The 27961-nt window shown below is 41.2% G+C and overlaps 1 protein-coding gene across 2 annotated transcripts; it reads left to right on the top strand.

Annotated features, from left to right (window-relative positions):
- On the top strand, positions 1-27827 carry cckbrb (cholecystokinin B receptor b). 2 transcript variants are annotated; one of them, XM_054788095.1, is made up of 5 exons: positions 1-375; positions 14505-14756; positions 15264-15525; positions 18222-18349; positions 21099-27827. In XM_054788095.1, exons 1-5 carry the CDS (start codon positions 231-233, stop codon positions 21638-21640), a joined length of 1329 nt encoding a protein of 442 aa, XP_054644070.1. In that variant the 5' UTR covers positions 1-230; the 3' UTR covers positions 21641-27827. The 2 variants fall into 2 exon arrangements, with proteins under 2 accessions (XP_054644070.1, XP_054644071.1); XM_054788096.1 differs by having other exon boundaries at positions 14508-14756.
- Positions 27828-27961: the final 134 nt, after the last annotated feature.

Here is a 27961-nt window from a genome sequence, read left to right on the forward strand (position 1 = left end):
AAGTATCATACCGCTGTGAGATTCGCTTTGTAAAAACACAGCACTTTTTGCGGGGCTCTTCCTCTCATTTTCATGCACAAAAGAACTTTTCTCATTGAAGAAGTTGGGAAAATTAAGAACCGTGGATGCAAACGTGCACATCGCCACAATGCGGGCTGCGAGGATATTTCACAAATAAGGCGCGCGATCTTAACTTTCAGCAACACTAGGGACAAGTTCGGGGAAGAATTATGGATTTGTTTGGGGCAAACGAGACGTCCCCCGAGTGTGCAGGGGCGCGCGTGTTTGCGGCACAAGACGGCAGCTCGGAGACGTCCAACCTGAGCTGCAGCAACATCTCCACACCGTTCACACCTCGCAGTGTGCGGCCAGGAGGTAAGAAGAACACACGCTTAAGTTGAATTGCAAACAAAGTGCCTTATGCTTTTTTGTTGCTTTTGACTTATGATTTGCTGCAGATGTGTGAACTTCACCCAACTGCTCAGTAAGAACAGTAGAATACATGTACACATTAGAAACACCTACAGTATTTGGATAGTAAAAATGTATTACGTAGTATTGTTTATTCATTTTTACGTATTTAAAAATGTTTTTGGTGTTGATAAATTGGATAACCACAAAATTATTAATATTTAAAATTTTTTTATTTGCATATTTTTTTCTTATATGATATTTTATTTCGTATTTACTTTTGGTATTGATATAGTGGATAACGATAAAATTATTTATATTTTCATATTATAACTTATAATACGATAATATGTGTATTTTATAAGTTCATATAATTTATTTTCATTACTAATTATTTTTAACATTAACATATTGGATAACCAGAAGTATATATTATATAAAAATATATATAATATATACAAATATAGATTTTTGTTATTAAATATATTTATTTATTTTTAAAATATCTATAATTTTTAAATATATTTATTTATATATTAAATATTCATGTATAACGTAATTTATTTGTATTATTTTTGGTATTGGTATAGTTGATAACCACATAATTATTTATATAATATTGCTATTTATATGAATAGATTTTTAAATATATTTATATTAATATATTTATATAATGTTTTAAAGATTTTCTGCCCTCTATTTTGAGGGCTGAATGGCATTTAATTATGCTGTTTACACTAAAAATTTAAGCTACAAATTCAGCTAATAAAATGAAACGGGCGAACTGGACAACACATACAGTGGCATCATTAAAATGTGGTTTTACATCAACCAAATCATGTCATGTAATGGAATGAAACACGTATACAATATTGCAGGCCTATATTTAGCTTGAAATAACCCTGAACAGGATAAGTGGTGGAAAATGAATGAACGGACGTGACATGAAAACTGTGCAGGCTGCGGGAGGGATTTACATCACATCTGGACTGTGACGTGGTCATTCTGATGCTTTATATCCAACCATTCTGCAAGACCCTTGTCATCCAAAATTGAAAAAAACAAACTGGAGCATCTTCATCAGTCAAACTCATGCTAGTTTTATCCACTCTTCTTCTAACTAGTCCTTCTTAATTGTTTGCTGATGAAGTGTGTTTGAGAGTGAAGCACTGCGGACGCCAAGTACCGTCATTACGAGTGTCAACAAGACTGTACATTCTCAGCGGCTCATGCAGTGTCAATGTGAGACGCCATTCCCAAACCTGTTGCACTTGTTCTTTCTATCCTCCTCGACGCCTCGGGATGTCTCAGCCAATTGGATTTCAACGGTGGGCCGCCTGTCAATCTCTGCACTGCAACCATTTCCACCTACAAGCGATGTGAAGTCACCTGCTGTTGCCATACACCTTGAATGCATGCGTCATGTGAACAAAAATAGGACACGCCATAGTGTAACTCCTCGACTAAAATGAAAGACACGCTCCTCTACTGTGTTTCCTGTGCGGTTATTTTTCTGACAAATGCACTACATGGCATCACTACATTGTTATTAAACCCCCAAAGTTTGCATTAAATATCAAAACCCAAGCAGACAAAAACTACCCTCTTTGGTAATGTGATAGGACGATATCACTTTGATTTGACTCCCACGTTTGACGACAAAAAATGTCAACTTCCCCCAAAATTGGTGGAACTATATATAATTTTTTTCACCATTTTTTTAAATTTCTGGTGTATAAGCCGCTACTTTTTTCTTAAACTTTGAACCCTGCGGCTTATACAGCAGTGCGGCTAATTTATGACTTTGTTCTAATCTCGTGACATCTCCTATACTTCAGAAATACGACTAATCATTTAAATACTGTGCCGCTCACGAGCCAGTGAGGAACCATTAGGTCTCTCTTTGGCAGGAGCCAGTCACGAGGTCCAAGAAAACTCACGACACGCTTGTCAACCCATCGGAAATTGCAGGAGGTCATTACTCAATTAACTGAACTCATGAGCTCCCTCTGGTGACCCGGCATCCATGGCTGCTGGGCGGCTTGGCAGCCATGGATGCCGGGCGGCTTGGCAGCCATTGGTCAATGAACTGCTCTGCTGGGGATAATGCAAGTTAAAATAGTTGCTGTTTTTTTTATTTTGAACTCTTATTGGTACTTGTTTGTATATTTCTTAGGTACACGTTTCGAGTGTTAAGGTGCTGCGTGATGATTTTAGCGTTCTTTCTAAGATGACACAGTGAGTCAGACTGTTATATTGAGTAATGACCTGCGATTTGGGTTGACAAGCTCGTTAGCTCATGATTGGCTCCTGTCAAATAAAGAGCTGGCTGGTCCTAACGGACTCGTGCGCGCCGCAATATGTCTTTAGATGACGTGGACATGTGCGGCTTATAGTCCGTCCATCCATCCATTCTCTATGCCGCTTGTCCTCTGTAGGGTAGCGGGGGCGACAATGAATGCATTTTGAATTGTTTCATTTTTTTAATAAAAAAAAAAAAGTGTGGCGAGACTTTGTCACAGAAAAAGAGTGCTGACTCTTCATTCAGGATTTAGAGAGTGCAAATCAGTACAACAACAAACAAACTTCTGAAGATGTTAAAGATATATTCATGTTACCTAATTAACTTTGTGTGTGTGTGTGGGTGTGTGTGCGTGTGTGTGTGGGTGTGTGTGCGTGTGTATTCATGTGAATAACTTTGTACCGCTCTCCAGCAGTCTGGGGCTCACAGAAATGTGACCCACACCCTTGTTTGTTCTGAAACCTGATTGTACATTTATAGATGCATTCAATGCAGCAAATTCTGTGGGAAAATTTGTTGTCTTGTTGGAAGTGATATAACGACGATTGGTTTGGTTGAATACTTTGAATGGAGACACATTTTACTTAACACACTCACTGATTTATTTTCAAGTCATCAGACTACAGTCCTATTCCGGTCTGGAGGCGTTTATGTCAAAGTCCAAGTCGAGTTGCAAGTATTTAAAATGTAATATCCTCTGGCAAATCCAACCTATACAGCTATACCTCGTTTATCGCGGTTAATTGGTTCCAGACCTGAGCGTGAATTTCCACAAAGTAGGATTCCTTATTTATAAATGGAACATTTTCATAGTTAGAGCATAGAAAATCGGTTTACGACCTTCTAAATTTGTTTTTTAACATTATTTGAGCCCTCTAGACATGCAATAACATACCTGTAATCACCTTTACAATCCTCTTACCCAATGTAGGAGACATAATAAGAGAAAATAAGTACTTTAAGACATTAATAAGACTGTATAAGACTGTAAATGTATTCCGGTGCTAGGGGAGCTGACAGGAAGTGATGTCAGTGTAACCGGTGGTGTCACAATGTGGCCGAATAACATGCCCCCTCTCACTTGGAGATCACGAACAAAAAGGGAAGCACAAAGGCGTGGTCCAAACTTATAATGAAAGGTGTCACACTAATTAGAGTAGTAGGGGGTACACAGCGACAGACGTTATTGACGTTCCACGTGAATAACATGACAATACAAACACATCATGTATTACTTGAACATACATATTGTGTAATTATATCAAACATTTATATATATAATATTTACAATGACTTAAATGACCCTGTTACATCAGGAGTTCGCAACAGTAGCCCGTGTTCGAGATTATTGTGCCTGTTGTGAGATAATTCAAACCTGCAATAAAGGCCTGTTGTTCCGGCGATCAACTCTGGCGCTTGTGCAGTACAGTACAGTAACATTACTGACAGCTAGTGACCTGTGTAGAATACTACATATCATCACAGTGTCTTTGAATGCGTTTTCTGAATGCCTTATATTTGTATTTTTCTTTACTTAGCAATTTTTATGCTTCAAAATACTTACTTTAAGCAAAAAAAACATAAAATTTGTTTAGATATGGATATTTTTTGACGAATAATAGTCCATATTCAACCACAAAACAGCATGATTTATTAATTCATATTTTTGAAAAACCGTGTGAAGCCGTAAAATTCGACACAAAGTGGCGAGGGATTACTGCATTCATTCAGCACTGCCAAAAATAGCTTGAAAATGTCAAAAGTGAAAGGCACAAAATGTCACCAGGATCTCTCTAACAAGGAGGCCGTAATTAATTGTTAAGCTAGTACTCAAAAGTAATACAGTACTTCAATTGAATCCTATTTTCTGAGCACCCAAGGTTTTGTCGGGTGACTGTCTCATATGACTGCACCATTGTTGGTGGAGATGACACCATTTTTCAATTGTAGTGTTTGAAGTCAGCAGTGTAGAAAGTGAGTTTTTTCCCCCCAAGACACCCTTTTGTTTCCTCTCTTCTTATCGCCCAAAGTAATGCCCTCCCGTTGATGCATGATGAATTGCAATCAAGCGTGCATCCCCGGGGTAGCTCATCAACATTTTCATTGACTGGATAAAGACCTTCTCACTCATCTGCACTCAACAAGACAGGGATTCAGCCGAGCCACTCCAACTACACAACAGCCGGGGTGTGAAATGGTGTGCATTGTAGCAGTGGACCGTCTGGCTTCTAAACACCTGCACTGCTGCTTTTGTTTGAAAGCGATCCTGAAATAGTTTGTGACATGACCTCACACCACAGCATCCTGGGAGGTGTTGTGAATATTTTTCCCTTATTAATTTTCCCCCAGCTTTCAGTATGATATAGATTAGTTCTACACTACTGCAAACCGCAATAATAAACCTGCATGAAACTGAGCAAAGGCAGAATTTTCTATTTGGATCTCATTAGATTTGTGCAAGTGTATCAGCGGCCCGCATATGTTTCTGCACATCTGAACATGAGCCATTATTCACTGATAAGAAACAGAAGACACATCTATTTAATAAGCAACCTGTTGAAGATGGAACGTATGCGTCATATAGCTTTGATGGGCCTGGAGATAAATGTACAGGTTATGCGTCAGAATGGTAATCGTGGCAGCAAGACATCTCCGTGTGCTTCGTAAACACAGACCATGTGTGTAATGGACCGAGCGAGATGGTGGTGGAGGAGGAGGGTGGCGGCGGTAATGAGAGCGTCATTTCATGGTTGGGTGCAGTTATGCCGACAGGAGCGATGTATGGCTACGTATGATATCCTTTACTTCTCGTATTCAGACATAGTATGGAGCAAAGAGAGATAATTGGGACTTACTGGTTGTTTCCCACACTAGACATTTCAGTAGGTACACCACAACTTGCCATTGAGATCCTAACAAAGAGCTTCATCAAACGAAATCCACTTTTAGCTTGCTAGGAGACATACCTGTGCAGGTATGTGTAGGTTCCCTCACGCCTCAAGGTTTAGGGAAATGTATTCAAATCAGGCTGATGACGTCTGTCCGCTGCTCGTAGCTTTTCTTCTTTTGCTCCATTTTCCAAATGATCAAAATGAAGCTTGCAAAAATGGAATACGTTTGCAGCCGCGCATCCTTCGGTGTCCTTCAGCACAAAACCTGCCTTCAGTGACAACACTGCGCTTAATATTTTTGCATTACATGACAGAAATAAACAGAACGACTCAAAAAAAAAAAAGCCAGAAAGTCACAAAAGTTGGACTAAAGCAATGTTGTGTTGTGAGGTGCTGACACACAGACAGGAGTGCAGCCCGGTCCACCTTATTGCTAAACATTTAGACAGACTGAATACATAGGCCTGAGCTCTCCTTCTAGAACTGTCATCAATGCAATAAAAACAAATCTTTTGGTATCCAAGATGGTTCAGTGGAAACGGAATCCCTTCTTACACTACTGTCACGCCTGCTTTCTCACCAACTGATCTTGGCTGGTAAAAGTAAACAAAACTCATCTGCTATAAAAACCAATGTGGGAGCGCCCCAGGGCTCTACTGTTCAGTATCATACTAACAACCACGTTAAAGAAGTGACCATTATTTGTCTTTGTAAAGGCAGAATTTTGAATAAAACTCCTGCATTGGATCTCATTGGACTGTGGGTGTACCAAATACGTGTCTTTCTATTACAAGCGGTGTAAGAGGGGCTTTGTTTGAGAGTCCGTCCTGTGGAAGAGGTTTCCAGCACCCTCCATTAGCTGCTGTGGGGTGCAGTTGAGCTTAGTGACACGGCTGAGATGACATTTGCCATGCTGGATAAGACACTCGTGGTGACATTTACAAATACATCAGACTTACGGGAGCAGAGGTGGATATTTTTTCCTTTTTTTTCCTTGAGAGGTATAGCCACACAGCTGGAATAGAAAGTGTCGTGCTGCATACATATTAGACAGGCGAGGAAGAGAATAATTCCTCGTCCATAAAATGTCAGATTTGTTGAATGAGAAAAGCTGATTAAATGTTAAATATTCATGGCTGGACTATGAACCCTATTGTTATTAACCGAGCCGGCAGTTAACTGCATGTCTAATAAAAGCCTGTGCCTCCATTACTTCGTCTTGGCCTGGATGAGACATCGAATTTTGATGTAGCTAGAAGTGATGGGGACATTAAAGGTTCCATAAAAAAAAAAATATATATATATATATATATGTTTAATATTATATCATTTTCTTTTTTATTAATTTTTACATTTATTTTACTACATAAACCTACATGGCCCTGTGTGAAAAAGTGATCACCCCCCACCCATTGCCCCCCTCCCAGTAATTGAGATCTATCAGTTTGGAAAAGGTTATAAAGCCATTTCTAAAGCTTTGGGACTCCAGCAAACCACAGTGAGAGCCATTATCCATCCATCCATTATCCACAAACGGCAAAAACATGAACAGTGGTGAACCTTCCCAGGAGTGGCCTGCCAACCAAAATTAGCCCAACGACTCATCCAAGAGGTCACAAAAGACCCCACAACAACATCCAAAAAACTGCAGGCCTCACTTGCCTCAGTTAAGGTCAGTGTTCATGACTCCGCCATAAGAAAGACACTGGGCAAAAATGGCCTGCATGGCAGAGTTCCAAGATGAAAACTACTGCTGAACAAAAAGAACACCGAGGCTCGTCTCAATTTTGCCAGAAAACATCTTGATGATCCCCAACACCTTTGGGAAAATACTCTGTGGTCTGATGAGACAAAAGTTGAACTTTTTGGAAGGCGTGAGACTATTGACTATTTTGGATTCTCGTGATAATAAGGGACAAAGTGCGTCACTTCTGTTTCTAAATACGGGATGATTCCATTTTTCAAGTGACGGTTGGCAACCCTAGTAGTACTCTCTGATCTCTCCCCTCTCCTTTCTAGCTTTCTAGCTTTTCTGAAAACCAGAGTTTATTTTAGTACTCGGCAACATCGCTCAGGCTGTTGCCAAGCACCAGGCTGGACCAAACCATTTCATGCAGATGGGGGTGTGGTTGGTCAGTATGAATGTTTACTTTATCTGTCAGTGCGGATTTAAGTTTTACTGCCAAAACCAAGTAAAACCAAATAGATTGTTTTTGATAGTTTTATGACTATATTGGGAAAAAAAATGTAAAGAAAAAATAATAATATAAAGAAAAAAGCAGCGGCATGGGAACTCGTTGGCGCCAGAGTGAACATATTGACTAAGTTTACATTAATTTACAAAGACATTTATGTAACTTTAGTTTCTTCAGTAATAGCAAGATCTGGTACTAGCAAGAGTACTTGATCAACACCAGCGGCTTTTCCTCCTTTGAACTACTTTGATACCCCCGATTCCCACCACATCCGACAGCCAATCAAAACCGTGGGAGACGCGTAATTCGCTTTGGGTGTGAGCGAGCCACTCACTGCTGGGGCTGGCCACAGCTGCTCGTTGCCTCCCGTGTGCAGGGTTTGCTATGCGTTGGCGATGAGTTTCGCCAATCGCGGTTGTTTGTCGCCTCCCGTGTGTGTGGCGGCCATTTGTCTGAACTTGTCCAACGTAATAGATGCCATATATCACATACAACATAAGTTTAACTAGTGGGAGACAGGAGGACACAAACGTCACTAGCATACAGTAGTAATGTGAGCTACAGTGCTAAAATACACTGACATTTCAACAGCAACATCATGCTAGGTTAGCCTATTTGCTGAAGCTCCCACACCTGTAGCTGCCTGACAGATAGATGGCAGAGCTACTGTATATTTTAAAACGTGCAGCGAAGCCTTTTTTAAGTATACATTTAGCTAGGGGCGGGTCAGAGACAGTATCATGTCTATGAGGAAGGAGGTTTTCCCAAAAGCGACCGTTGAAGCGCTAAAATAGAGCAAAGTGAAGAAGATGACAGATTTTTCTCATGTCTGCTGCTCATGAACAACTTCTAGGGACATGTCACTGTTCGAACGTTCATAAAAAGTCAGTATTCCATGAAAGTGGACTTTAAATGTGAATAAACAAATCCTTGGCAAAAGTGAGATGTTTAAACCGGTGACGATGTGACACTTGGTTGTCAATTTTATAAGCGAGGGCCTAAATATTATAAAAAGCCCTAAGTGCAGTTCTACCCCACTGCAAAATACAAACAATAATAAAAAGTTCCCTTAGGTCAATCAAAATATTATCTTACAGCATTATTATTTTGTAAATGCAAATGTCTTCTCATTTGATTATGCAGCTGGTGATAAAGTGCATTCTATTTGGAGCTAACAGCATTTCAAAGCAACAACGGCTTGTTCATTTGGCAAATAAAAACAAAAACTACTGTCAAACCTTAGCCACATGCCAGCAACAGGCAGTCTTGCGGCCTCCTTTTGGTGTCATAATCAGTTAAGTCTAATCTATAGAATAAGAACAGCAGTACCACACGTGTGCCAGTGAATGCAGCATATGCACTGGTAAAAAAAAACAGTCAATCATTGTACATTCTTAGCAAATGTACTGCGTATGAGAAGGAGCAGAGCACTAAAACATTTTATTTTCCAGAAGCAATCTTAATGTAAATGTGCTGAGAGAGTTATCAGTGTTTCCCGCACAGCCAGGCGGCACACGGGGAAGCTAATTGGCTTCGATTAGGCGGAGGCCTGGGCAGCATATTCTGTTCAGCATGACAGAGAGAGCGAGCGCCTAATGAAGGAACATCTCTTCTATCCAATCACCTGCCTGCATATTTTCATACTGCTCATGCCAGTGGGCGAAAAAAAAACAAAAAACATCCTCCAAATGTTTCTGTTTCCATAAGGCAACAGAATCCTGATGTTCTATCAGCGCACCGGCACCCAAAATATTCCAGACACGATCCGATAAGATCCAAAACGAGAGTAATATTCACAAATCTGCCATTGTACAGATGATAATTTACTCATTAACATTATAGTTGGAACCGCTGAGATTTAAAGCAATCCATTCTGGGAGACTCGACAACCTGCAACTTGTTTGGTTGCCGAAACAGTTTTCCTGCAGGAAATAATGATCAAAATAATCGGTTCCAAGGTAAAACTGTCATGCATGCGGGACATTATAGAGTGTGTGTCGCTTTCCTGCTAAAAGTAAAAACAAACAACCAAACATGCAAACATGGGCCACACGCTAACAACTCTCCTATGCCACATTTTCGGTTCTATGGCCAGCGTCACACATTTCGTCTTTGTCATCAGTGGTTGTGTCTTCAGAACAAAATTAGTTAAAAAAACAAATAAAAAGCTCACTTGTGGATTTAATCTTTTGAGCTTGCAAGCTTTGCTGATGTCATCCATAACGGCAGCGGCCCTTTCAAGTTTTGTGCGTCTACATTTTGGACCAATCCAAGAGTAGGGTGGGCATTTGACAACATTTCATTTTTGACAATGGGGAAAATTAACTATCAGTTAGTCTCTCAAATGTTTTCTTTTCCTAGTCAGTTTTAGATTGCAGAAAATACTAATGATTGTGCGTCTTTCCACAAATATTATATACATTATTTTTGGACTGTTCTTTTAAATGAATTAATAAATGCTTTGTTCTTGTGTTGACATGTTCATCTTGAGATAACAAATTATTACTCCTGTTTCACAGGCGGTCCTCAGGTCACGGCGTTCCGTATTAAAAACTTAATTTTGGTCCGTAAACACTCGACTTGCTCGAGAAGCTGCGACAGCACACGCGGCGGATGAGCACGCGCTGCGCCCCGCGAGGATGCCGTGTATGCCTCGTCTTGTGAGACGCGGATGAATACAATGTGTGCCTAATCTGCAGCTACACGGAGTGGAGAACATCACTTATTAATTTACTTTTAGCACCACATTATGTCTCCCAAGCGCGAGACAAGCTCTTCCGATGGAAATGCGCCAATGAAAAGAAAAGCCATCACCATGGAAGTGAAAATGAGAAAAATCAGGCTCCCGAGAGAGGAGAAACACCCACCAATATCGGCTGCACTTTTGGCCTTAACCGTTCGAGAGATCAAAGATTGCATCCTTGAGCATGTTAAAGGATCTGCTCCTATGAAAGCAACTAATAACGATGCAGCACGCCGGTCTTGTTATTGAGATGGAACGGCTGCTAGCGCTTTGGGCTGGAAGATCAATACTTTTATTTGTTCTCCGACCTCTTTTACTTGCTCCTCCTAATAAGCCACAGGGATGACGGTATAAGCATTGTTCTCTCCTTTTTCTGTGTCTTTTTCTCTGTGCTCTGTGCACAGTGTGGGTGGCTCACAGAAGGCGATCGTTTAGGTAAATCTTAGGTATAAGATGTGACTTGGCAGGCACCTTGGCACAAATAGACAAACAACCATTATATAACAATATATTTCGAATATAATTTATACTACTGTGTGTGAACTCTGTGCATGCTCCGGCCCCGCCTCCACCCACCAAGACAAAGAGACTGACTGACAAAAGGGCTCACTCCCTTCATGCCGTTATTCTATGGAACAAACACGCCAATGTGCTGAAATCCTCCTGAGGCGGGAGACAAGGAAAACAGACGTGCATGCACATGGCAATCAATGTATTGAGGCCGGTTCATTCACTTAATTTTCATTTACAACCTGCTTGCTTTCTTAAAGCTCAATTCATCGTTTTTAATTGTTCTGACCGTCTCTGTTACTCTTATCTGTCTATCTAGTGTGGAGTCTAAAAGAGGAGATTGTAGATGCTGGCGCTAGAAGGGAAGGCTGTGTCGTAGAGGTCGACGGACTCAATCCATCACTAAGCCTGCAAGTGATATAACAACATTTCAGGCCGGGTGTAGGCCAGTGGATTAAACTCTGCCTGGTGACGCATCATCATTCAACTTTTATTTTTAAACCAGATACAGTATCCGCTCCTGTGAGTCCTGTCATACTATGGTGCAGGAGTATGCGTTCTTCCAGCTTGACCTGCACCTGGATGCGTTTTGATAAGCAAGCTGTGCAGCTCAGATTATGAGCCCCGGCCATCTGTGCGTTTCACATATTTACATCCCACGTGGCCATGAGAAGAACTGTGGTTGTTATTGAGCGCTTGTGTGGCTGCTTCCGCCCTTAAGGAGGAATTTTGAGACGACAAATCAGCTCCCGAGCAGCAATAAGTCAATGAAAGTGTAATTACCTCTCAATCTTAACAAATATGACATTGTTGTAGAATGGACTTTTGCACTAAGTTCTTTGACTTTCTTTTAATGAATGGCGGACGAGAGAGACGAGGAACCGACTGAAAAATAAAGCACAGAGGACAAATCCATAAAAGTCTCCAGAGACGATGGAAAAAAAGGGTGGAAAGCTTGAATGCGAAAAAATAATAAAATGAGCAACTGCGGTTGATTTTTTGTGTATTCAGGCTTGAGTAGCTTCGGTTGCACACACCGCTTTGAATTTTGGGCTGATGCACGCCCCATCCTCCTCAGTGCAGATGGGTGCACACGGGTGCTTTTAATCCCCACAATATAGCAGCAGTTGGAAAAACAAGTCTTGTATGCAAGCAGGGGGTGAAGTGAAGATAAGAGTAAAAGCAGATAGCATGGACTTTACTGGACATGATCCAGTGAAGCCTCTAATGGCTGAAGGCAAAGAGAAGCTTATAACCAAACACTACATTACTGTGAACAAAGTCAATTTGAATTGCCTGTGATAGTGTAAATTATCTAAATATAATAATATTCTTATAATAAATTATGACAATTATTCATCCTATTTTATTCAGGATACAGTCACTATTTAACGATGTACATAAGAACGTAAATGCAGTAAATGCTATAATTATGGTCAGGGCGTTTATCTACCAAAACTGCAGACAGTACAGCGCGTTGGTGGGAAGCGGGTGATGACCGCCAAGTGAGATGATTGATGATGACTGCAATGCAAGAAAAAGTGGAAAGGAAATTGTAGCTATCTGTGACCGCATGGTCATTTATTAACAAGTAGCAACAGAACTGATGTTCTAACAGCGGTGAGGAGCAAACTGCTCAGTCGCATGAGTTTCACTTCAACAGTGGCTGGGTGGCGCAACCAACATTTTACAGCGCATGCAGACATAGATAAAGCTGCTGGATGCTGACTCACTGCGAATGCAGCGACTGCCATCTTGTGGAATTACTAAAAACTGAAAAACTGGGCATTAGAGTTGTTTGCAGATAGTTTATTGGTACTTCAGAAATTAAGAAGGAATCATTTCAGCCCAAAGTTTTGTTTGACTTTTGAGGCATATGTTTCCAGAAAATTGTACTTGAGAATACTCTAATGCCAGTGACGTGTGGTGAGGTTCATGACTAGTGAGGCACTGACTTCTTTGGTGTTTTTTAAAATGTTTATACAGGTTGCTCATTGGAAGATGACAAGAAAAAGAAGAGCATAATCCACTTGTCCCATTTAGTCATTTTTTTATTAAATGAAAAACACGTGTGTTCTTAAGTTTACCACATTTGTGTTCTTGTTTGGGAAAAGTTGTGATACTTTGTTGTAAAAGTCTGATCACCTCCTGATGAGTTTGCATATGTAATACTCCATCTTGAGAGTGGAAATCATTCATTCATTTAGCAGAGCATAAAATGATCTTGCATTTTGCTTGCTACCGTCAGCTGGTGCTGCTGTCAAAAAGAAAAACGCTGGCTTTTCCTGTCTATGGAAGGACGGCAGTGACAAGCCCCTTCCAAACTCTTCAAGATGAGGCGAGTTCTGCCAGCGCCTGCTGATTGACATTTCTGTGTATTTTCTTGTTCAATTACAAAGAATAATGTCACCTTTACATTAATGACAGTTGTAACAATCGTGCCTTTTAGCAGTGTCGAAGCTACAGCGCAAATTATTGAGGTTGCGGGAGGACCAGATATCTGCTGGAAGAATAGAACAACGAAAACACTCAATTGCCTCCAATACAGCTGTTTAATTACCCCCAATTAATCCTGCATATGATACTCCCTCCCCCTGAACTAAACATATTAAACACTCCGCACTGCCACAACTTCCCACCCGCCAACAAAAGCAATCATCCCCAAAAAACTCAATCCCGTATAACCCCCAAAACTCACACTTCATACCCCCCAAATGTCCCCAAAGTCACAAAAATAAGGCAAGGCAATGTACAGGTCCACTCACGAACGCGCATCCACTCGATTAATTGTGTCCATTACTCCACGGGCGAAAGGTAATCCATTCAAAAAGGTTCCTTAATCAGTTGTTTAAAAGTTTGACTCCGGGGCCTAAATGCCGGCTCCCAGGTTGGCGTGTGACGTCACTCTTTCCTCTCCGGTGCGAAGCACCTGCCTATCTTAAATACGCACCCTCGCAGGGCGTTTCTTCTCTCCACAATAAACATTACAACAGATGATGATGATTTTGATGATATATATGAATATAAACTGTAAATGTTCATATACAGTATAGTCACACGATGACAGAAAGTTTTCTTCCAGCTGAGTCGTAGTAGGACGCGCTTAAGGACGTCTCTAAGTCTGCTATGGACTTTTGTGGCCATTACACAGTCATGGTGTATAATGAATGTTCCTGCAACATTATATTATTGGCAACATGCTGACATACAGAAACTGGCAGGCGCCTTGATCCAACTCAGTGTGCTCAGACGGTAGGCAGGGCTGGCTTACTAAACCTTTGATTAAGAAAATGTTCAAAACAATTGGAATCATACAGAAAATACATCTCTAAACAGTTCAATTAACAAATATTAATATTTAGTATGTTATTAGTGTTGTTTTTTTCAGAGCCTCCCATGCCCACCTTGACTGCATGCCTCATCATACCTTGTGTGTTTTGTCTCTCGACCAGAAGATGACCACACGCTGAGGATCCTTCTGTACGCCCTCATCTTCGTCCTGAGCGTGTTCGGGAACCTGCTGATCATCCTGGTGCTGACGGCCAACAAGCGCATGCGGACCGTCACCAACACCTTCCTGCTGTCGCTGGCTGTCAGCGACCTGATGATGGCCGTCTTCTGCATTCCCTTCACTCTCATCCCCAGCATCCTCAAGGATTTCATCTTCGGTGCCATCATGTGCAAGATAGTGTCCTACCTGATGGGTGAGAGAAATCATAATATGCACTACATAATAGAATGTTTCATAAATGCAGTTTTTAATTGAATATCATTAGATTGTGCATTAATGGGACAAAAAGTTCTGCCTTTACCATCTGAGAATGATGGAACAGACTTTACCTGGGGGAGAGCAGGGTCAGACATCCCACTTCACCTCACACACCCGAACACACATTCGCAGTTTGCATTCGACCATTCGTGTATAAGAGAGGTGAAGAGTAATTTCCCGCCTTACCTTGTCAGGAGGGAAATGGCAGATTGGATCAGCGGTGGAGGCCAAGATGATTTCCTCTCCCATAGATAACTATCCCCACGTCTCCACCTTGCATATGTTTTTTCTAAACGCACCACACGTTTTGTTCTTGTTTGGGTTGCAGATATTACACCGCACATCAACAAACATGCTTTTGTTACTTTTCGCAATGAACCCAAACTCAGAACTGATAAGGGACCTAGTTGGTGTTTTTAAAGAAGGTGTTATGTTGCCACAGGTATATCAGTGAGCATCTCTACGTTCAGCCTGGTCGCCATAGCGATTGAGCGCTACAGCGCCATCTGTAACCCGCTGAAGTCAAGGGTGTGGCAGACCCGCTCCCATGCTTACCGGGTGATTGCGGCAACATGGCTGCTGGCCCTCATCATCATGATTCCTTATCCGGTGGTCAGTCACCTGGACTCCTTTCAGCGCCCCGACAACACCACCGCCCACCAGTGTCGCCGCAAGTGGCCCGTCGCCATGGCCGAGCAGACCTGGTGAGTGGAATGCACTTTTAATTCTTTTTATTCCTTGTATTAGCAAAAGTCACTTTGGAAGCCTGTCAAAAATGGACATATGGAACTTCGTAGGTACACGCAGAAAATGCATAACAATAACACGTTTATTACAGGATTTCTGCTACATGTAATTAATTGTGGCGATGCACCACTACAAAATAAAAGCCTCCACACCTTAAAAATTAGGGGGTTCATAAAACCTGAAAACAATTTTAAGTAATATATTGTATGAATGTATATATATGCTATACAGATACATACATAGCTTATTCTTTACGAACATATTGATCACAATTAGTTTGAAAACGATTTAAAATATCATGAAAATGTTTCACTGTGCTTTATTTTGATAAGCATGCACCGAAATTGCCTGTCTGCCTTGCTGGCACTTGACCAGTGACCAGATACGCGACACGTCATGTGTTGACGTCTTGTGTTGACGTCTTGGGACTTTCACTTTGTTTCTTATTATTGGGAGAATGATCAATAGCCCGTAAAATGTGCAGTCAATTGACGACAGCTTTGTCACTTGCCAAGCCGATCTATGCCAGCGTGTGTGATCGCTCACGTTTCAATCTCATTCCGCTGTCTGGCATTTTTGCTTACATGCCCGGCTGGCGGCATCTAGCTAGCCCGGAGCTACAAGTGGCTGTTACGTTCATGGGATACATCAATCATCGACCATCATCATCTTACTTTTTAAAGTGTCACATATCTTGCTCTTTTGTTAGCATTATAATACTTACGGCTTGTCTTCAAAACACTAGTTGTGTGTCAAAGTTGTGCAACAGAAGCACGTCGTGTGTACAGCTTTAGACAGTGACGCTATCACAGGTAGCGCACCAGCCGATGATGAGTAGTTCAAAGAATATTTGCTTCACCTCTTAGTATTTTTCTAAGTGTTCTATTAAAACATGACGCCTGTATTTAATGACAAATGAGCACACTGAGTGGAGATGTGCTTTGTAAATAATGTGCCATTTAAATGTTGGCAGTGCTCTCAGCAACTTTGCCATTTAATTAACAATTTTGCAATGTTCTTGGTTCATGCTCGGCTAGTTGTTAAAAAGTTACATAAATAAATACATCATAAAAAATTGCTTTGTCATAAAAAAAAATTGCAGACAGTTTTTGACAATAACCGAAAAACATGTTAACTGGGTGTACGCTAACCGAGGTTCCACTGTATATGAATGGAAACGAGTACATAAGTCAGTAGTAACGGTATCTATCTATCTATCTATCTATCTATCTATCTATCTATCTATCTATCTATCTATCTATCTATCTATCTATCTATCTATCTAACTAATCCCTTGTTAATCCTGGTTAATTGATTCCAGACCCGAGAGTGACAAGTGAATTTCCGCAAAATAGGATTCCTTCTTTGTAAACGGAATATTTTCGTAGTTAGAGCATAGAAAACCTGTTTGCACCCTTCTAAATACAGTTTTTAACATTATTGGAGCCCTCTAGACATGAAATGACCCACATACAGTCAGCTTTGCACTTGTATGACCCAATATAGTAGACATAATAAGAGAAAATAAGCCATTTAAGACAAAATGAAAACTCGGCCATGTGTGTATTGGATGTGTGGAGGACAGAAAGTGACCTCAGGTTCACAGATTAGTTTTAGCTTGGCATGGCTTATGACCGCAACAGCAGCCCATGTCATTATGATTGTTATGATTAGGATTATTATTGTGCCTGTTGTGAGATAAGTTTAACCTGCAATAAAATCTAGTTGTTCCGGCGATCAAGTCTGGTGCTTGTGTGTCTCACCGAACATTACAGTAACAGTACTGACACCTAGTGACCAGTGTGGAATACTACATATCACAATTTGAATGCGTCTTCTTAATGCCTTATTTTAGTTCATTGAGCCATTTTTATGCTTGACAATGTTTGATTTTTGCAGAAAATACATAAAATTGGCTTAAATATGCATTTTAAAAAAAAGTCCATATTTAACCACAAAACAGCATTATTTATTAATTGATTAATATTCAATTAATACATGAATTAATACTGTGGAGAAGTCATTTGGCGCCACCTGTTGCTTTGCATGTATAAATCTGTACAACTGGATATAAAACGACTCGTCCTTTTCAAACATTTTTCTGAGGGAAAAAAATGCCTCCTTACATAATACTGTAAATATAGTACTTTGCCTTCTATTTCTTCAGTTAGTTCTTAGCAAGTCCATTGTTATGATGTTTAATCAGAAGGGCTAAGCACAAGAAACGGAAGTGTTTGCTTTAATATTGCAGTGGCGATAGAGAAAAAGACAGCCAAGGACACAAATGCAATATAGCCATTGATGCTGTTTACTTACTTTCATTTTTCCATCTTTGTTTGGATTTGTAATAAATGTTATCACTTTGGGAATGTGGGTATATATTATTTTTTCATTTTGAAGCAGAAAACATTGTGTTGTAGTTGGTTTAGAGGAGTCATCGGGGGTGTTTTCACCACATGCGGAAACATTCCACGTCCACAGATCAGTCAACTTCCGCCTCCAATCCAATTCGCACCTCGATTACTTGAGCACCATGATAGATACAAAGGCTCTCAAGGGTACCTGCATGTAAAAGCGTCATCCTCCTCGCGCTGCTGTGAACTCTCTGGTGTATGTGTGAAAATTGCATCCATGCCCTTCTTGTGTCTTTAAGGTACATTCTGCTGCTGCTTGTGCTATTTGCGATTCCGGGGGTGGTGATGAGTGTGGCCTACGGACTCATCTCCAGGGAACTTTACCGAGGTATCCAGTTTGAGATGGGACACAAAAAAGACTCTACAGGTGAGGGCTTGTGTAAAAAAAAATCTACATCCCTGGTATACGCAGTTCTTTGTGAGAATAGAGAAAATGATGCACATGATTCTGGCTTAATTGTTTCATTAGCAAATCGCTACTATTATGTGCTGCAGATGATGAAATTCTATATGTAACTGTCAGTGTACTTCCAAGGGGGGGGGGGCGTCTGGGATGAGCGTAGACTGGAGGAGGATGGAATTGGCTGGCAGCTGCAGGCATGGGCGCCGCCATCTGCTTGGCCTCACTTGGAAAGAGGTTGTCTGAAGCAGACAAAAAGCATGGGCTAAAAGAGGAAATCCGATAAAAGGGATAAAAGTGATCCAGGGAGAGTTCAAAGTAAGTTAATGGAAAATGAGGCAAATTTAATAACCCATTACTAGATTCGGTGTACTTTTGCTGAAGTAGGATATTCAGATATATGAAAAATTTGAAATTTTTCTGATGACACTTCAGAGTAGTCATTCCTTTTCCCATTAGAGGTGCACAGCTGTTTTTATTAATAGTTTTTTTTTTTTAATTAATGTTACATACTGGTCTAAAAATAAAGATAGTCACCATGCTGCAGGGCTGTCCACAGTTTAGTCCAGTTGTCTTAGTCACTTGCAAATTGATTCAAATATGCCTTCCCAGTGTGGAGCCTGGTGGTAACCAGGGCAACTGTAGGCCGGCAGAGGTTTTATAATGAAAAGACCAGAAACGTTTAAAATATTGACATTAAAAGAAATGACTGGCTGCTTCATGTGAGCACGGATTGGCTATATATGGCGTATTTTAAGGAAATATTACATTTTCTCATAAGTCATTGTTCCGTTGTGTGGTGTTTCTGAATAGTTTCATTATTTTCTGTTTTGGTTATGAATTGTATTTCCCTTGTTTGTCTCTATCCATGGGCTTTCATCTGATTATTGGTTCTGCCTGTGTCTTGTCAGCTTTGCCCTCTTCGCACTCCTGTCTTCCATCCGTGTCTAGTCGTGTGATCATTAGTCCAGAACGTCTGTGTTTGATTGTGTCAGCTAACTAACTCTTCTCGCCCTGAACCGCTGCACGGGTGAAAATTTGACAAAACATGCATGCCTACAGTGTTGCCCGTGATAGTATTTTTCTGACAAATACACCACATGGTGGCGCTGTTACTAAACCCCCAAGTTTGACCAGCTCAATGCGCTCTACAAAGCACACACTGTAACTTTAGGGTGTTGAGCCAGATCCACACCAAATTTGGTGCGCACCTTAATAGGAGACTGACAAGCACATATGAGCAAGGTTGCCTGAAAAACATGGCGGTTGCCATTAAGAAAGACACAGTTGTAAGGGCAAGGGCAGAACCTAGCAATTAACTGACCATTAGCTAGGGCTAGGCGATATATCCTTATTTTTTAAAATTTTAAATATCGATATTTAATTTAAGCACGATATCAAAGCCAACCATATCGTTTATATCGATATAGACTGGATTTGCACTGTATCTCCCTCATCCCTGCATGCAGGAGGAGGGAGGCGGGGCGGAGCAGAAGCCCGGCGGCTCCGGTCGAAGCGACAGCGTCTGCGGTGGAAGAATTAGCCAGCAAGGATTAAGCGGTAGCTCAATAATGTGGAGGTACTTCGAATTCAGAGCATAAAAAATATTTTTCACCACCTTAAAACTCGCCACAAACTCCAGTACGAGGAATGTGTGAAGCTGCGCGCTGTCTGCCGCGCTTCTCTTGCGTTCCTCATGAAAGGAAAAGCAAAGTGGTGTGCTATTATAAAGAGGTGTCCCATCACATTGCTAAGATATGGTCCCCGTTGCAACAGTGGAAAAAAAATAATAAAAAAACCTGCTGAAAACGAAGGACACGCGATTTCCAGCGAGCTTCGCAGTCACAATTATTTAACAGGACAAGGTTTACCACAAATGGACAAAGAAGTTAGACAGTTGCTAAGCCTGATGCATTTGACAGGTTGGTGTTCCTGGCACAAAATACACATGACATGCTTGTGTCTTCTAAAAATGTTTACCTAAAAAAACATTTTCAAGATTCAAGATTCAAGAGTTTTATTGTCATATGCATAGTAAAACAGGCAGTTCTACTATGCAATGAAATTCTTATTCTGTTCATTCTCCCAAGAAAAGAAAGAAAACACAAGAAAAGAGTAAGAACATAAGAAACATAAATACCAATAAATTAAGCAACAACAGAAGAGACATTAATACAAATAAATAAATAAATAAATAAATAAAATGCTATGAGTGTGTGCGTGTGTTGTGTGCGGTGTGTGCGGCATCTTTTGATGCCCATTTTTGTAAACTTCCCCTGCCATCCATCCCCAAATTTTCTCAGTTGGATTTAGATCAGGGGAACACGCAGGATGGTCCAAAAAAGTGATGTTTTTCCCCTGGAAGAAGTCCTTTGTCAGGCGGGCATTGTGAACTGCAGCATTGTCCTGTTGAAAAAGCAGTCATTACCACACAGACAAGGGCCTTCAGTCATGAGAGATGCCACCTGCAAAATCTCCACAAAATCTCGTGAGACAGGTTAGTTTTACCCTACTGATGATGTGTTGTTGTAATCAGGATTGCTATTGCAGTAATCAGAATTGCAGGTGGCAACTCTCCTGACTGAAGGCCCTTGTCTGTGTGCTGTATAACATCTGCTGTTTGACGCCCCTGCGCAAACCGAAGCTCTTGGAGTATACGTATTTATCCTCAATGTTTTTGATTAAGACATTTATCTTTCTTCACTTTTCACTACAGATGTGAAGAATGGCTTGACTCCGGCTGCGTCCAATGGCAGCGACGATGGCGATGGCTGCTATGTCAATGTCCAGCGTCCCTACGCGTTGGAAATGTCGGCAATGTCTGCCTCTGTCAAGACTCCCAAGGCGGACCGACCACGCAGAAACACATCGGAGGCAAAGCTCGAGGCGAAGAAGCGAGTCATCCGCATGCTGGTGGTCATTGTGGTCCTGTTCTTTCTGTGCTGGATGCCACTGTACTGTGCCAACACGTGGCGAGCTTTCGATGACAGATCAGCCAAAAAAGCCCTCTCGGGAACGCCCATTGCTTTTATCCATTTGCTCAGCTACACCTCCGCCTGTGTCAACCCCATCATCTACTGTTTCATGAACACCCGTTTCCGGAAGGCTCTGTTCGCCACGTTTTCCTGCTGCTTCGCCCCTTGCCGTCGCCACCGCCGCCGCCGCGGGTTGCGGGACAATGAGGATGACGTTATGGCCATGGGACCGTCCATGTCCAAGTTCAGTTACACTACAGTCAGCACCATGGGAACCTGCTGAGGCTGACTGAGGTGGTCCCAAGTTTGGCAAACACAGCACAGAACATCTGCTGTGTTTAGGCCAAAGGGATGAAATTGTAGCACTAGCAGCATAGAAGCTTAATTAAACCCACGATTGTGACAAACAATAGCTGGTCTTATGACGTAATTACCTCCATTGCGATATAAAAACACAGTATAGGTATCAAGATGATCAACTCTTGCTAACCTAGTAGTCATTGAATGAAAAATATAACTGTGCAATTGTTATTATATTTGTATTATTTCATTTATTTAATTCCACACATTTCACTCAGTTGTTTATGGATATGATTGTGACTGATGTTAATTCAGCTGCCTTGTGTATTCTGTATAAGTGCCTGCTTGTTGTTGTTATGCCATGTTCAATGGTAACAGCATCACAGTACAGAACAGTTAAAATATTAAAACGCCGCGAAGACATGGTGAATCATAAGAAATTTGAAGTAACTGATCTAAATGTGTGGTCTGCAGTGATCAGTGAGGCTGCCAAGTGTTAACAATCACAAACCAGCACCTCTGCAAGCAGCTCAATGATAAATATTCAACAAATACATAACTAAAAATGAAGGCTGTCAAAAATAACCTTTTAACGGCGGTAACTAATTTATTTCATTAATTACGTTCATTTTTTTTTTCCAGAATTAATGCATGCGCATCATGGCAAGCCACACCGCTCTGTTATGATGGCAGATGGAGTCACACCGTAGCGTCCACACAGCGTCACACAGAGTCTGATGCTCTTTTATAACTTTGTTCTCTCGTGGACACATAAACAGTAGTGCAATTCCAACACTATATACTGTATGTATCGCCAACTCGCTCGTCCGTCTAACCGTGTGTCCTGTTAGGCAAACTGATTTTCAGACGTGTATGTCTTTTGACTCAGTCCTTTATCTTTCTGTTAATAAAATACTGTAAAAATGGGCATATTTCACACATACTTGCAAACGGTGATTAATCATGATTAATGAAAGTGAAAACTGATTAATCTGATTAATCTCATTAATTATTTCACAGCCCTACTACAAATATAACTATATGCATAAGTTGTAGACAGACATCAATTAATCAGAGTATGGGTGTCCAAACTTTTTCCACCGAGGCGCCGCATGCTGAAAATCAAAGGCTACGGGGGGCCATATTGATATTTCTACGTATTTTTTAATGTTTAAAAATTATTATTTTGTATAATTTCTTTTCCATTCCATTCCATTCCATTCCATTTTCCTCCACTTATCCGAGTCCGGGTCGCGGGGGCAGCAGTCTTAGTAGGGAAGCCCAGACTTCCTGGTCCCCGACCACCTCCTCCAGCTCCTGGGAACGCCTTGGCGTCCTCCAGCTTGGAGGACACCAAGGTGTTCCCAAGCCAGCTGTGAGACATAATCCCTCCAGCGTGTCCTAGGTCTTCCCCGGGGCCTTCTCCCGGCTGGGCATGCCCGAAACGTCCGGGAGGCATCCGTACTAGATGCCCGAGCCACCTCAGCTGGCTCCTCTCGATATGAAGGAGCAGCGGCTCTACTCTGAGCTCCTCCCGGATGACCGAGCTCCTCACCCTATCTCTGAGGGTGAGTCCCGCCACCCTACGAAGAAAACTCATTTCAGCCGCTTATATCCGCGATCTCGTTCTTTCGGTTCTTAGTTAGTAGTATCAACATTTCACCTTCTTCTCTTTACATTTTTTGCCCGATGTTTCCCGTTTTTGCTGTGTTTTTTGGTTTAATTTTATTTGTACAATTTGCCACGGGCCAATACAAAATAAGCTGTGGGCCGCAAATGCCCCCCGGGACACACTTTGGACACTCCTGCTTTAGACAGTAAACTCAGTGCGACTGAATCAACAGCATCACTGCTGGTTGCAGCCAAGTCGTGTACCGTACTCCATTTTGCCTCAATGGCTTCAAGACGTGATCAGCGATCAATTCATCTATAGTCCATCAGTCACAAAGTTCAAGGTTCACAGCAAGGTCAATGTTTGACTTGTATGCAACTGATGATCAACCAAATTATGGATATGATGTATTCACTTATAGTCACGACAATTTTGGTGGTATTGGAGGGGTAATCTGTAATGGGGTTATGGACTGATTAGGAATGTAGCCTTCGGAACGGCACATTAGGAGCATCTAATGAGTTTTTTTTCTTTTTTTGGAACAGCGAGTTGGCAGCAGCCTTGAATATTTAACAGTGGTACCGAGGGTATCATGTAATTAGTTGTAAATAAGTTCGGGGCGTTTTAGGGACTTCATGTCCCTGCAGAACTAACATGCGAGCTTCATCATTACAGCCAGGCTTCTCGCTTGTAGGGTCTACAAGTATTATGTCTAATTGCGAAAGCAGATAGATGCTGGTTTCTATATGCATATAAATACATTAATGTCACACGGGGCCAGTATGAGTCACAGTTTATTAAGGTCACTCTGATCCAAGATCTCTGTTGTACATATAGGATGAAGTATAGCAGCATAGAAATGCAATATCGACTGTGTTTATGAGTGACACTTCAGTTTGGTTTTTTTTCTCCCAGAGAGCTTTTGGGAGACTAATTTCCCTGCGGTGTCCCAAAGGTTGTGTGATGCCAACACCCACCCTGGCTCATCCACTTGCCGCTCACACTGACATCAGCTTATTAAATTTGTTAAATAGTTGCCACTCATTTGCTCTTTTTCTTCTTGAGTAATTCATACTGAGCCTGGATGTGATGTGCAAGCAATCTCATTGGGTCTTCTTCCTCAAAACGACCATGAAAATGTGTTGGGATGGACATTTCTGTAAAAGAACTTTAGAAATGTAATTTCAATTTAGTTCGTTTTAGTTACAACCAACTTTGTACTGCTGCTCCCCTATTGGCTACATGGTGAGAAGGTGAGCGCTTTTCATTTCTCAAATAGCTTCAAGAACCAATTAACTGACAGACTGTGCGTGTACCTTTCTACACGTTTCATTTTTATGATGGTATATTTCCATCCCTTATTAATAGGGATGTCCGATAATATCGGCCCCCCGATGTTGGCATAAAATTGTAATATTGGTCAATGTCGGTATGGAGTGTTTTCGCTACAATGAAAAACGATTTTAAAAAATGATGCATATAGGCTCACGTATTTTCCGGCACGCAAATGATGACCTCATCAAACCGCGTCTGCGTGTAAACAACCGTGGGTGGCTAGTAACAAGCTAGCTCCCTCCCGACTAACGTTATGTCTGTGGTGTCTCCTGCAGATATTAAACTGAGGTTTGCAGTGACTGCAAAGCATTGGTTATGCGTGGTGGAACCAAGACTTCTTTCCTCAATACTTCCAATTCCCATGGCAAAAGCCATCAATCGGGAATTCATGGAGTGTATCGCACTGGATAATCAGCCCTTTTCCATTGTGCAAGACGCCGGATTCACTAAACTTGTGGACTTCCTCGAGCCACGCTTTGCTATGCCCAATCGCAAGTATTCTCAGATGTTTGCTTACAGTTGTACAATGTTGTTTACAGCCACGTCAAGAAGCTAATAGCTGATGCTGTATCCATTAGCTTCACAACAGATATGTGTTAATTCCACGACAGGAGATATGTGATGTTACACATATCCGTATCAGTTGATATCGGAATTGTAAATTGAGTGTTGGACAGTATCAGCAGATTGGATATCGGCAAAAAAACCAATATCGGACATCCCTACTTATTATTTCAAATGGAGAAAGTCAATTGGAAAAAAGAAATCAGAGCTGGAAAAGCCTCTTGGAATGGTTTGATACCATGATTGTGTTCAATTTCCGAGGGTCCACTGCAGATGGGATTTGACAAGAGTGAACCACAACAGCAAAGATGCCTCTGCGAGGACTCAATGGCATACAATGATAAAACGGTCTTCGTGGAGGGATACAGTAGTAGGCTTCAGCATGCTCCTCACGTGCTAATCTGCCATGTATGGCTGAGACAATGAGTTGGCCTTTTCAGGGTCCTCACTCAGTCTTGCCATTATTATGCTGCTGGTTAAACCCGCCTTTCGTCCTCCCTGTGCAGACCTCACGTGATTGATTTCTCGCTCCAATGCTCGAGCTCCCGATCACCATGCTTGATGAGGACATTTCTTCCTTTTAGCATTGTTTGTGCCCATTTCTTGGCCATATTGGAAAGTGTTGCTGACACATAGACAAATGGAGCAGGTGCGCTTTGGGGAAATGTTGCAAGTGAATGATGACGGTGCTGTCTGCAAGACGTACACTCGAAGTGGGCAAAAGCAGAAGGAGAACTGCAGTCTGGATGGGGTTTTTGCATTAACATCTGGCGCAGAAAAACCTTAACTATGATCCCCTTAAATGCATACAGCACTAAAATAATTTTATGGTTTGGGGTCCTCTGAGGAGCAAATGACGTTCCATCGGAACTGCCAAATGTGAGACAGAATCTTGGCATTTTGAAGTTGGATTAATTTTTGGATTACTGAGAGAGCAATTGCAAGAAGCACACCTGTTTTGAGTTAAACTGAACAAAATAGCGCTCAGAAAAGAGACACTGCACAGGACAGGAAAACAACCCCCAGAATTCAGTCAGGCTTGCACCAGAGGAGTAGAAAAAAAACATGTTTGTTGTTTTTACACTCCTATTCCTGATGGTAACAACAAGAGAATGATAATTCAGCAATTGTGCAGTAGTTAAAACAGGCCGGGTGTTTTTGTCCCCCCTTTACTGCGGCACAGGGAGAGAATATAAAACAGCAACAAGAGGATTTTTTTGCTCACCCCAAACACATTTTCCTCTCACAGTTTCGGGACTAAAAAATCATTTGTTAGCTCTGTAGTTTAAAAATATGTTTTTCCTTATTTTTCTCAAGCTGCTGCAGCTTCTGTTAAGTAAATACAATATACTTTTTTCATGCTTTGTGAGAGACAAAATTAGAAGATTCACAACAATTACTGTTGTTTTGATCTTTTTTTTTAGTTTGATGTCTGAGGAGCGTCGAAACTACGCACCACTAATTGTACAATCAGTTTTTTAAAATTTTGTCCTTAATTTTTTGCCATTTTATCATGAAAAGGAATAAGACAACTCCGATGAGTATGATGGGCCTAAAAATATTGTAATATTTAAATTTTTTTGTGACATGCAAAGCCAACATGTTATGAACTCCTGTTCCAATGTGAGTGATTTATTGAGCAGTATAACACCAGAAAAAATGTATATAGTACTTCAGACATATGATATGTACAGTATGTGGCGTGTCGTAATGTTTTGGTGGACTATGAGGATTAAAGGCTGTGTCTTGTGAGAGTCAAGCATCTGGCCATTGTTTAACTAGTACTCAAGTACACTGTCTCCCGGGCGGATTAGTGTAGCGAGCTTGCGGCAAATGTCAACATCAATATAACGGCGACATAAGAGCTTGTGGCTCATGCACAAACAAAGTGAATTTCAGCTCATCTGTGTTTTTGTCCATATAAATACGGCACTGCTTTACACTGAAATGTAATGTGGAGTAACTCTTGCTTGTTTGTCTGTAAAGGAAGTGTTTCATCATACGTCCTTATAGTTTGCCATGTTTCTGAGCAGCTTGTGGCCGCCGAAGGCTACATGAAGAAGAGGACTGAAGAGTTAGGGAAGCATACAAAGACACTATTAGTGCCACATGAGCTGTTCATTTGCCAGGCTGCCCTTGCATTAAATGTCGTTTGATTGAACGCTACTTGTATTTTCAATGTGAGCGTCCCTAATGTATTGACATGGGTCAGTGTTGTCCGACAAACTGGCTTCAGGCTTTGGCTGATCCCGTCGCATCATGACAACACAACAGTGATTACTGTGACTGTTGTGCTGCAGTGTGCTGTCCTCAAATGCTCAAACCATCCTTGTGCAACTGTAAGGCCTTACTTACTGTATGTGTTTTCTTATGTGCTTTGATTATTAACTTGAGCATTATCTGACCTTACGTGGAGGAGGCTCAACAAGTCTACCTCTGTTGTGCGAGTACAGAAAGGAAAACATTTGGCATATCGAAAGTGTGTGTACTCCTGTTGATTGAGAAATTGAGAATATGATTGTACAATTGGTTGCTTTCTGTGTAGTATTGAAAATAAAGTTTCAGTAAACTGTCATCAGCCTCTTTTATCCATATTTTGAAGATTGACAAAGTCAAAGTGGAGGTTTTTAAGATTATTCTTGACGTAATCTCTTAAAAAAGCAAGTTTGGCTACCGTAGCAACAATTTGATGCAAACTAAAAACATTTACATACTATCAGGCCAACAATATCCACATGCCAATCTTTGGCATGTGGATATTTTTAGCCATGACTCTCAACCTGCTTGGAACGA

Source organism: Dunckerocampus dactyliophorus, chromosome 9, assembly GCF_027744805.1.
Source record: "Dunckerocampus dactyliophorus isolate RoL2022-P2 chromosome 9, RoL_Ddac_1.1, whole genome shotgun sequence".
Taxonomy (NCBI): Eukaryota; Metazoa; Chordata; class Actinopteri; order Syngnathiformes; family Syngnathidae; genus Dunckerocampus; species Dunckerocampus dactyliophorus.